Source organism: Oratosquilla oratoria, chromosome 11 (assembly GCF_046742065.1).
Source record: "Oratosquilla oratoria isolate Oo_2021 chromosome 11, ASM4674206v1, whole genome shotgun sequence".
Lineage (NCBI taxonomy): Eukaryota > Metazoa > Arthropoda > Malacostraca > Stomatopoda > Squillidae > Oratosquilla > Oratosquilla oratoria.
In genome coordinates this window covers 64,049,214-64,061,862 of record NC_134787.1, presented here as the reverse complement: position 1 = coordinate 64,061,862, position 12,649 = coordinate 64,049,214, and the positions used below count along the sequence as shown (strand labels likewise).

The window sequence follows — 12,649 nt, the reverse complement described above, 5'->3', positions numbered from 1 at the left end:
CTCTCTCTCTCTCTCTCTATATAGATATATATATATATATATATACATATATATATATATATATAAATATATATATATATATATTTATCCATGGCGAGAACGTGCGTGTGGATGCAATGTTTTCTGAATGCAGTGTGTGGGCGTGGCCAGAGAAGGGATACTGATTTTCTTGTATACTACAGTTAGGTAAATACATATCTCTAGATTAAGGATGGAAGGGCTTTTAGAGGTCATGGGAATTACGTGTTAAGAAAGACCACATGTTTAAAGGATGTGTAGCGGTTTTAATATGATGTAATATAATGTAATGTAACGTAATGCGTAATTCATAATAGTTTTCCTTAAGGATGCATGGAATAGCTTAGAAAATTATATAACCCAAGCTAAAAAAAAACATGAATTCAAATTTAAATATAATTGGAAATCAAGGATATAAGGTTGGAATTGTACATGGATATGAGGCTAGGTATGAAAAAAAATGGAGAGTAGGAGAGGGGACATACCGAGCGTTGATCCTTTCCTTAAGCTATACAACAGTTAGCGGGCGTCGTGTCGCTTCTCATTGTGTGTGTGTATTCACCTCGGATCTGCTGCAGTCTCTGTCGAGACAGCCAGACACCACCCTACGGCAGTGAGCTCAGAGCTCATTATTTGCCGATCTCTGGGTAGGTCTGAGACCACTCACACACCACACACCGGGACAGCAAGGTCACAACTCCTTGACTAACGTCCCGTACCTACTCACTGCTAGGTGAACAGGGGTTACACGTGAAAGGAGACAAACCCAACTTATCTCCGCCCGGCCGGGGAATCGAACCCCGATTCTCTGGCTTGTGAGGCCAGTGCTTTACCAATCCGCCACCGAGCCGTGTGTGTGTGTGTGTGTGTGTGTGTGTGTGTGTGTGTGTGTGTGTGTGTGTGTGTGTGTGTGTGTGTGTGTGTGTGTGTGTGTGTGTATTCACCTCGGATCTGCTGCAGTCTCTGTCGAGACAGCCAGACACCACCCTACGGCAGAGCTCAGAGCTCATTATTTGCCGATCTGTGTGTGTGTGTGTGTATTTACCTAGTTGTATTTTACGGGTAGGGGAGCTATGCTCGTGGGGTCCCGTCTTCATATCTCATTTTATCTAAACTATTTTTAAATTCATGTATTGTTTTTGCACACACCACTTTCTCATCTAACTTGTTCCAACTGTCTATTACTCTGTGAGGAAAGCTGTTCTTTTTCAAATCTCTTCTATAGCTGTCTTTTTTTTATTTTCTTTCCGTGTCCTCTAGTATTTCTGTCATCCCATTTTATCAGATTCTCTCTGTCAGTAATTTCTATGCCTTTCATGATTCTGTAAATAGCTATCAAATCTCCTCTCTCTCTTCTTTGCTCTAGTGTCTATAGTTCAAGTTTTTCTAGTCTCTCTTCATATGATAGTTTTGAGAGTGTTGGTGCCAATTTTGTAATTGCTCTTTGTATTCTTTCAATTTTTTTTATACATTTTTTTGTACTTGGTGACCATATCGTTGCTGCATATTCCAATCTTGGTCTTATCAGGGTGATTAGGATTTTCTTCACCATTTCTTCATCCAGGTATGTAAATGCAACTTTGATTGTTCTTATTAGATTATAAGTTTCTCCAAAAATCTTATTCATATGTTTCTCAGGTGACATATTATTCATAACAATGACTCCCAGGTCCTTCTCATTTTCTACTTTTTTTATTCCTTCTTCTCCCAATTTATATGCTCCTGTTATTCTGTTTTTGCTTTTTCCAAATTCCATTATACTACACTTTTTTGTATTGAACTCCATCTCCCACTTCCTACTCCATTCTTGTACCTTATTTAGATCTCTCTGTAGTGATTCACAATCTTCTTCAGTTTTCACTCTTTTCAGTAGTTTTGCATCATCTGCAAAGAAGCTCATATAGCTTTCTATTCCTTCATCCATATCATTAATATATATAGCAAACATTATTGGGGCCAGTACTGTTCCCTGCGGAACACCGCTTATTACTTCATCCCATTTTGAGTGCTGGTTTCTTATCACTACTCTCATTTTTCTTTCTTGCAAAAAGTCCTCCATCCAATTTAGTAGTTTGCCCTGTATTCCTCCTTCAGTTTCTAATTTCTTAAGCAACTTCTTATGTGGTACTTTGTCAAAAGCTTTCTTTAGATCTAAAAATGCACAGTCCGCCCATCCATCTCTTTCTTGTATTATATCTATTAGCCTTTAATAGATTCATATTAAATTGGTGACGCATGATCGTCCTTGTCTGAATCCAAATTGCCTTGGATTTAACACTTTGTTTTTTTCTAAATATTTTACCCATCTACTTTTGATAATTCTTTCACAAATTTTTGCTATTGTACTTGTTAGAGAGACTGGTCTATAGTTGGTAGGTTCTTCTTTATTTCCTCCTTTGTATATAGGTACTATATTTGCTTTTTTTCCAATCTTCTGGAACTTTTCCTTCTTTCAAGGAACTATTTAGTATGCTATGTATTTTGTCTGCCAGTTCATTCCTGCATTCTTTCAGTATCCAGTTTGCTATTTCATCTGGTCCATGCGATTTTCTGACATCAAGATTACTCAAGTGTGTTAATATTTCATTCTTTGTTACTTCTATTTCTTCCATAGGGGGGACTTTCTCTTTCCATTCGTTCTCTTCAGGTTGTATGTTCCCCCTTGTAAACACTGATTTAAAATGTTTGTTCATAATTTCCGCCATTTCCATTTCCTCAGTGTATTCAACTCCCTCCTGTCTTAATTTCTCCAAGTCTTGTTTGTTTTTCAGTTTATTGTTTACAAATCTGTAGAATAGTTTCGGTTGATCTTTACACTTTTCTATGATATCTTTTTCATATTTTCTCTTTTCCTCTCTGCACATTTGTACATATTCATTTCTATAACAGGTATATATTTTCCATTTTTCAGGTCTGTCTTTTTTCCATCTGGTCCAGGCTTTGTCTCTTTTGTCTTTTAACTCCCTACAGCTTTTGTTGTACCAGCATTTTACATATTCTTTTTCTTGTTTTTGTCTTGGGACATACTTTTCCACTCCTTTTTTGTAAATTTTTGTCAAAATATTCCATTTCTCTTCTACTGTTGTTTCTTCTTTGTATATTTCTTCCCAGTTTTCCTTTTGAAAGAATTATCTTATTTTATCAAAGTTTGTTTTTTCATACATCATTCTTCCTTTTCTGTATTGTTCATTTCTTTTCATATATTTTTCTTCATTAAGTTCCAGTTCAATCAATATGTGGTCACTTTTACTTATTGGTGTTTTATATTCAATTTTGTCCACTATTCTAGGTTCGGATGTAATTACTAGGTCTAGTTTCGATGGCTCTTCTTCATTTCTATACCTAGTGTTCTCCTGTATCCATTGTGTCATTGTATGGTCAGTAACCATCTCAAGTAGAGCGTTTCCCCATGAGCCGTCTCCACCCTTTACTGTCATTTCTTCCCAGCAGATTTCTTTGCAATTGAAGTCGCCCATCATAACTATTTTTCCTCCCTCTTCCATTATCTTGTTTAATGTTATCTTTGTGTCCTCTAACATACTTTTATGTTCACTCTCCTCCCATGAGGCTGTTTTTGGGGGCACATAATTTATCACAAACTTTCTGTTCTTCTTATCTCTGTCTTCTACTTCCATCATTATCATCTCTACTGTATTCTTTCCATATGTGACACCCTTCACGTTTATATCCTTCTTAGTCAGGAACATAACTCCACCCCTTCCTTTTTCACTCTGTTTCTAATCCAATAATTATATGCATCATGTCCTACACTGTTGGGTGGTAGTGGACCTTTTAATTTTGTTTCTACAATTCCCATTATGTCTGGTTCTTTTTCTTTCAAATAATCATTCAGTTCATTCAATCCTATTATTAATCCATCTATATTTGTGTAAGACACTCTTAGTTTTCTGCCACTTCCATTGTGTTCTCTGTTTCCCTTTTGTTTTTCTCTTGTATGTCGACTTTCTTTAGTTTCATATTCACTACTCTCCAATAGAATCTCTCTTTTTCTGACTCCGTTCTTATCTCGTTTTTTTTCCTTTGCTTCAAGTCTTTTCTGTTTTTCTTCCTCTCTTTCCTCTTTATTCATTTCCCTTTTTATCCATACCTTTTTATATTGTTCACTTGTTGCTAGTTTCCCTGTTTTGGATAAGATATTCTCAGCCGTAGTTTGTGACCTGAATTTGATCTTGATTGGTCTGGTCTTGTCTGTACTATATTTCCCTTGCCTGAATTTCTCTTCGATTTGTTTCATTATTTCTGGTTCATCTTCCTGAACTAATTCTAGTAAATTTCTTACTTTTTCATTTTCCTCTTTGATTCTTGTGGTTCTATCTGGGTTATGTTTCTCTTCCATTCCTAATATAATTATACATTTCTTTTTGTCTGCTAAGTCTCTTACTATATTCTCCTTCTGTCTCATCACTTTAATAACTGAGTTTTCAGTTTGTTCATTCATTTGCTGTCTGATTATGTCAGTGAATGCAACTTTGCTATTTTCTTGAATTTTTTTCCAACCCTCCTTGTTCTCCTTATTATTCTCCTTTAAGACTTTATTCTCATCTTTTACTTCTTTTAACTGTTTTTTTAATTCATCAATTTCCTTAGTTAAGTTTTTGTACGCCTTCACTAGGTCTTCCAATTTTCCAATTCTTCGAATAATATTGCCAACATCCCCGAACCGCCGCTCCAACTCCTCGATCATCTTATCGAACATCTCTACTAGTATTGTCAATCGGGGGGGGGGGTTATGTCCCCCCCCCCCACCCTCTTTAAATCCCTGGAAAATATTCTCATCACTTTCTACTGTATTGCTCTTATCTATACTTCATATATTTACATTTTTATTAAACATTTCATCGTCGCTCAACTGGTCAGGGGGCCTTTTGTTTACTTTTCGCCTGTCTGCCTGGGCCAAGTCTACTCCTTCCTCATTTCCTTCCATTTCCCTCAGTAATCCCTCCCCCTTTCCTCTTTCCCTACTTTCCTACTACTCCACGAGCAATTTCCCCCCACCCTGTAAATACAATAGGCACTTCTCTTTGCGTTGTGATCCACAAACTTCAATTTTCTTCAGAACGTCTTCTAAGCCGTCCATTCGTTGAAGTGTGTGTGTGTGTGTGTGTGTGTGTGTGTGTGTGTGTGTGTGTGTGTGTGTGTGTGTGTGTGTGTGTGTGTGTGTGTGTGTGTATATGTATATATGTGTGTATATGTGTATCATACTAACATGTAACAAAAAAAAACAAAAAAATTCCTTAAAAGGAGAGCAACTCCCATAAGCTTTACTTCACGCTCTCCCTTTTCAACAAGTAATTTTGTAAAAAAAAAAAAAAAAAAAAAAAAAAAAAAAAAAAAAAAAAAAAAAAAAAAAAAAAAAAAAAATTATATATGTAAGTATAAATTGTATTTTACTTTGTTGAATAAACCTTAACTAACTAACAGTTAGGTAAAAACACACACACATACATGTCATCAGACTTGTGGGAGAGACATACGGAATACTGCAGAAGATTAAAGTGGCGTTACACTATATGTATGAAGAGATGATGAAAAGCGTAAGACAGAATGAGTGAAAGGGTGGTGAGGTAAACAGTAAACATCAAGAACCGTTGGAGTTTTATTGCTAACGGTTCGTCCTGAAAGGACTTCATCAGAGCTTACCCCGTTCGTCTTCGCTCCTCATGCACCACCGGTCGGCATCACGAAGAACCAGCTGGCCGTTGCTCTCGCCAATTTGACAAATCCATCACGGTGGTTACTACATGGATGTAAATTGATGTATGTTGCCTCAATTCTTCTTCTTCTCTGTTTCGTTAGACTTTTATGTAGCACCTCTGTTCTTTCCCAATCTGGTAGGTGGCCAAAAGTTGTCAAGGTCACTCACGAATTTGAAGTTCTGTGAGCTCTGATGTCGCTTTTGTGTTCATAGGTACGTTTTTTTTTTTTTTTTTTTTTTTTTTCATCTGCTGGTTTCTCCATAATAACTAATGGGACAGCTTTTGCATGGTATTTTATAAATCGGGCTGTTCTCTTCCGTGTTGGAGGGGGTTTTGGTGGAAAACGCGGATAGGTTTTTCCGGTTTATTGGGGTGAGCCTGATCTGAATACAATCTTGGTCTGGCAGCTCCGAAGTCAACTTTAGAGGTGCCAGATTTTCCTAGCTAAACTTAATCTAATTAAGAAATGGGCGTGCCCATAAGAAGGCAGCCAATAATATTAAAAAAGGGCGTGCCCCCCGAGAAGGGCAGCCAATAGAATGTCTTGAGGTGCCAGAGGGGAGCCAGAGCCGTAGGTGTGAACTCTGACCCTGGATTGAGCGAGTTCTCATGTTTGTTGGTGATCTTGAAAGATCTATGGAGAAAGGAGGTCACAAGGTGACCTCTGATGCGCAGCTGGGTCCACGCGGTGAATGGGTCGTTCTTCGATGGGCCTCTTGGGTAAGGAGGCCCGTGTAAGGAGGCCCGTTGTTCCTTGAAAGAAATCGTCCGTGGGCGGAAGGAATCTTACAATGCTCGGCCACGCTATTGTCACCGTCCCGGTGACTGTACACACAGAGAAACAAGAACAAAACACAAGGCAAGGTCCTTAACACGGCCTTGGCATTAGGATTATATACAAGAATAAAATATATGAAAAATAAGAGAGCTTAAAATTAAGAATATTGGAAAGTAGATATTGTTTCCGTTCACCTATACAAGGAATATACATTTATGAAGGCGTGGCTCTGTTACGTAGATTATAATGGAAAAATGGTACTGGCGGGGTTTGCGAGACGGTTCGTGAGCTGTCGTCTCTATCCTGAATTGAGGTAGTTGGGGAATTAACATCTTCTATGTCTAAGCCACGAGGAACCTTTTTTATGTGATCTTTATGCAACAGAGTCTCTGTCCTAGGCAAGAAATTTGCTTCCGCTGGCAAAAGATCACTGGCTTTCACTTGTTGTTTTGTCTGTCTCTTAGCAGATTTAGACCTATGAGAAGATAGCGCGCGCCTGTTACGCTTAGAACATCTTCCTACCGTTGGTAATGGAATGGAGGGTTGAGAGTCATGTGCATGTGTCTGTTTGTAGGTGTCGTCATTAACAGAGTTGGTTTGACTATTTTGGCTAAAATTACTTGAACTTAACTTGGGCTTTTCCTGTTCGGTCACCTTGAGGTGGTTGACAGTAGGGGAAATTGCTGAAGGCAATGCTGGGAGGAAATGGTTTGCATAAATGATGCCATGCTGAGCAGGATATATAATAATGTTATGCTGCTTCATCAAGTTTAAGCCTATGAGGACATCAGCAGGGAAATGAACATCTGCTACATAAGTAGGAACTGTAATGGATGGGCACTCATTCTTGAAGCTAATGTCTAAAGAAAATTTTCCAATGATGGGGAAAGGAATCCCATCCACATTGCACAAATTGACATCTGGTGGTTCTAGAATAGTCACTCGCTTTGTTTGGGTGCGTAGTTTATTAAAACTATTGACAGACATAATGTTCACTGGGGAACCTGTGTCAAGAAAAACTTTCAATTTGGTTTTTCCAGTCGTGGCGTTGAAGGTTAATGTAGGAGATGTATCTGATACGTTAAGTGTGTGAACTGGCAACATGGACGTATGTATGTCAGTGTAAGGGTTATCTGATCTTGACAGGCCTTTCGGTTTCTTACTGAGGAGTCAGGTAGATGATGAGTTATGTGACAGGTTACCAGGGGAGGAGTGGCGTGTATGTCTCACAGGAGATGCATGACGCGAGTATGTCGGGGATGAGTTACGTGAATACCTGGCAGAGTGGGTTGATCCTCGGTTGTGTGGGGATTGTGAACGTAAGACTCTACATCTGTCTGATGAGTGAAAACATCTTCCATGATAACTGCAGTGTTTGTTGGGCGTTGAGGGGAATTTACGATAACATATATCGTCTGTGTGTCCTACTTTCCGGCAATAGTTGCAAAACTTTCGTGTCCTTGAGGGGGACCTGTGACGTGACTGATGACGTGTGCGAGATGCATGTCTTGATCTCGTGATAGGGGGAGTGGCCTGTGTTACCTGGGCTATCATGTGGTTTCGTGTAATAGGTGTAGTCTGGCTTTCTATTTCCTCGGTCACCTTGTCCGAGTCAGGAAATTGTCTAGCGAATCTCGATAATTTGACATCCGGTTTAAAGGCGGAAGTCCCTACACGTCGCAACGTCTCTGGGTGCAATTTAGATATAAAGACCAGGTAGGCAACCATGGATACGACATATTCCACACTCATCATGCCGTTTGTTACCCATTGACTGTTAACAAGATCTTCTCTTAATTTGGTTTTTACTGAGGTTGCTACACTCACTGATTGATCCTTATGTTGGTAAGGTGGGTGATTTAACTCTTTCCCTACAGAATAAATGGTTGAGAAGGCACCAAGCGGTTCAAAAATATCAAAGGCCTTCTTGAACTCGTCCACGAATTCTGCGTATGTGTTTATTTCGATGAAAGCGTCAGCGTGGATTATGAATCCTGCTAATGTGCCATGTTTGTCAATCCTAGACGTCAAGATGGATATTTTTGTTTTGTCATCTGTGGCGCCTCTACGTGCAATTTCAGCGTCCACTTCTGTCAGGAAATTGTGCACTGGTATATTCTTACCATTAAACAAAGGGAGAGTCGATTCGTCTTTGATTAATGTAACGAGATTTTGGGTAGGCGCGGCAGTTGCACCTTGTCCCGAGGAGCTAGCCTGTCGCTGTTGTGGTTGTTGTTGTTGTTGTTGTTGGTCATCCATGTCTTGCGGGATCTGTGCCGATTGGCTACGTGTAACGGGTCTGTAAGTGTGGTGGTCACTATGTTGCATTTACGAAAAAAATTAAAGAGATCCTGTTGCACTAGGTGGACTTATAAAACGGAAATATATCTACTTACCCAAGTTGACGTATGGAGGGAACGGGTGATGGGCGGTTGTGGTCGCGCACAGGGTGATGGGAGAAAGGGTGATGGGGAGTTGTGAGAGGATCCTGCGTTCACGGAAGTGCTGTAATGTAGGTAAAGGTTAGTGCTCTGTTGAAATATCAGAATGTATGGGTAAAGGAGCACTGTATACAATTCCCAAGTATTACTTTGAGAAAATAAAAATAAAAGAAGGGGCTTGTAGGAGCTATACGTGTCTTCTTGACGTAGCTGTTGAGCAGCTGGAAACAGCGGCGAAGGTCGGTCGTTCAGGCAGGCAGTTGCAGAAAGGTACCGCGTTAATGTGCAGCTGGTTGTAGTAGCGAAGCTCTCGTCGCTCGATGGGCAGCTGGTTGTAGTAGCGAAGCTCTCGTCGCTCGATGGGCAGCTGGTTGTAGTAGCGAAGCTCTCGTCGCTCGATGTTGGAGGGCGTGGTGGAGAATGGAAGTCTGTTGGGCAGCTGTTGGTGGAGATGGCGAAGCTCGAAGAATGTTAAATGTTGTCTTCGGTGTCGAGTGGGTTGATTGGCGATGGCCTAGACGTCGGTGCTTAGCGTGCTTTCGCTGGTTGCTTGTAGATATGGATTAGAGTTCGAAATCCACTAGCTGCTTCGATGTTCACGGCTGTAGAGTTCGTCTTGCCTTCGTATGTAGAGTTCGAAATCCACTAGCTGCCACCACTTGTTGGAGGGGGTTTTGGTGGAAAACGCGGATAGGTTTTTCCGGTTTATTGGGGTGAGCCTGATCTGAATACAATCTTGGTCTGGCAGCTCCGAAGTCAACTTTAGAGGTGCCAGATTTTCCTAGCTAAACTTAATCTAATTAAGAAATGGGCGTGCCCATAAGAAGGCAGCCAATAATATTAAAAAAGGGCGTGCCCCCCGAGAAGGGCAGCCAATAGAATGTCTTGAGGTGCCAGAGGGGAGCCAGAGCCGTAGGTGTGAACTCTGACCCTGGATTGAGCGAGTTCTCATGTTTGTTGGTGATCTTGAAAGATCTATGGAGAAAGGAGGTCACAAGGTGACCTCTGATGCGCAGCTGGGTCCACGCGGTGAATGGGTCGTTCTTCGATGGGCCTCTTGGGTAAGGAGGCCCGTGTAAGGAGGCCCGTTGTTCCTTGAAAGAAATCGTCCGTGGGCGGAAGGAATCTTACATCTGTTTCGACTTTACCATTGCTCTTACTCCTCACAATCTCTCCTATCCTGGTACCAGTGCCGAACGCAATTTTTAGCCCTGTCCCCGTTAGGTGAACAACTGTTCCATTTCACTCGCGGGTCTTGAGTTGGGGACGGACAAAAACCCACCACTGTCAACCTCACTCTCTCCTCTTTTATCCCCTCTGCTTCTTTAACGTATTCTTAGGGCCTTCTCCCTCAATCTGTGTAAAAGACCTTCTTGATACATGAAGAAAATAATAGATTGGCCTTCCTGGACACGGTGGTTTGGAGAAAAGGGAATAAGACCGCATTTTCGGTTTACAGGAAAAGCACCAACAAGGATGACATCGTGAATTACTACTCGGCCCACAATGACAGAATTAAAAGTGGAATTGTCATTGTTTTCTTTCTGAGAGCTTTCCGAATATGTAGTGAGGAATTCCTCTAGGAAGAGATTAATCACATTTTTTTATATTTTCAAAAAACTACGGGGGGTAAAAGAGGAGAGAGTGAGGTTGACAGTGGTGGGTTTTTGTCCGTCCCCAACTCAAGACGCGTGAGTGAAATGGAACAGTTGTTCACCTAACGGGCAGGGTTCAAAATTGCGTTCGGCACTGGTACCACGATTGGAGAGATTGTGAGGAATAAGAGCAATGGTAAAGTCGAAACGGAAGAGAACAGCTTGATTTACAAAATACCATGCAAAAACTGTCCCGTTAGTTATTTCGAAGAAACCAGCAGAGGGATAAAAAAAAAACTTACCTGTGAACACAAAAGCGACGTCAGAGCTCACAGAACTTCAAATTCGTTAGTGGTCCACCTTGACAACTTTTGGCCACCTACCAGATTGGGAAAGAACAGAGGTGCTACATTAAGGTCTAACGAAACGGAGAAGAAAAGCAATTGAGGCAGCCTACATCAATTTACATCCATGCAGTAACCACCTTGATGGATTTGTCAAATTGGCGAGAGTAACGGCCAGCTTGGTTCTTCGTGATGCCGAACGGTGGTGCATGAGGAGCGAAGGCGAACGGGGAGGAAAGGGGTAAGCTGGAAGTATATAAGCTGTCAATGATTTGTTTGTGTACACTCTGAGGAAGTCCTCTCAGGATGAACCGTTAGCAATAAAACTCCAACGGTTCTTGGTGTTTACCTCACCACCCTTCCACTCAGATGATGAAAAGTCATTGAAGACCTGATATGTCCGAGACTGGAATATGTGTCGGTAGGTCTCCACACAGAGTTGAGGATATAAGCAAGATCGAGAGAATACAAAGGGCAACAATCAAACTGGACCCACAACTGGCAGATAGATCATATAAGGAAAGACTGAAAGTACTGGGTCTTCCAACTTTGAAAGATCGAAGAGAAAGAGGTGATATGATTACAGCATTCATTTCACTAAATGGGATAGATTGCATTGGCAGATATCCTGATTAAAGATGGGAAGGACTTCAGAGGTATAGGAGTAAATTAAGAAAAACTACATGTTGAAAGGATGTGGAGAAATGCAGTTTACCATATAGATACATATGTGGAGTAGCTTAGGTGATATAGCCTAAGCTGAAAAAATACACAAGTTTAAATCTAAATATGATAATTGGAAATCAAGGATATAGATTAAGTTGGAACTGTACATGAATTTGAGTCTCGATATGTTACAAAATTAGTAAATAGATGGGAACCTATGATCATTGCTCCTTTCCTGTATACTACAATTAGGTAAATATACAGGCACCCATGGGAACAAATTAAGAAAGACATGTCTAAAAGATGTGAATATAGATTTCCATGTAAATGCATATTCAGAATAGCTTGGAATTTAATCTTAATATGGAAGTCAATGATATATATGTTGGAATGGAACATGAATTTGAGGCTAGGTATGATAAGCTGGACAGTAGGGGACAGAACCCAAGCCTTGTTCCTTTCCTATATACTCAATCAAATCAGCCATCCTGAGTCCACTACTGAACAAAGTCCTCCTTCATACCATTCCATGATTCACACGACCGCGCCATCCTCTGCCAGGTCACTCCTGCGAACTTCTTGATCTCGCCTCTCCACCTTCTGTCTGGTCTCCCTCTTCCACGCTTCCCATCTCGCAGACTCAGTAACACACTTGCTCCATCGCTCATCCGTCATTCGCACTAACTTACCTGCCCAATTCCACTTCCTCTCTTTTACCGCCTCTACAACATATTTCACTCTAGTCTGCTCTCTCACCCAATTTGCTCTCTTTCGGTCTCTCAGCGTTATTCCCATCATTTATCTCTCCATTCTCCTCTGTGCAGTCCTTAGCTTTGTTTTTATCACCTTCGTTAGTTTCCATGTCTCACGCCCGTAGATTATTGCTGGCAGAATGCATTGATTGTCAACTTTACGTTTCAAACATAAAGGTAGAGAGCCTATCAGGATTTTATTATACTTACCAAACCCTTTCCAACCAATTGTAATACGTCTTTTTATTTCATTATCATGATCTTTCGTCACTTTCATCATCTGGCCTAAATAATTATACTCCTCAACTTCTTCAAGACTCTCACCATCGACTATAATC

The 12,649-nt window shown here is 40.6% G+C and overlaps 1 protein-coding gene across 1 annotated transcript; it reads right to left on the bottom strand.

The window, feature by feature from the left end:
• Window positions 1–6,941: 6,941 nt before the first annotated feature.
• On the bottom strand, window positions 6,942–10,079 carry LOC143029500 (uncharacterized). Its single transcript, XM_076192158.1, has 2 exons — window positions 9,148–10,079; window positions 6,942–9,018 (listed from the first exon to the last, which is right to left on the bottom strand). Exon 2 carries the CDS (start codon window positions 8,839–8,841, stop codon window positions 7,684–7,686), a length of 1,158 nt encoding a protein of 385 aa, XP_076048273.1. The 5' UTR covers window positions 8,842–9,018; window positions 9,148–10,079; the 3' UTR covers window positions 6,942–7,683.
• Between the last annotated feature and the right edge of the window lie 2,570 nt (window positions 10,080–12,649).

Bases quoted from the DNA above. Each gene is read 5' to 3' on its own strand.
- LOC143029500 (XM_076192158.1), bottom strand. From the start codon at position 8,841: ATGCAACATAGTGACCACCACACTTACAGACCCGTTACACGTAGCCAA.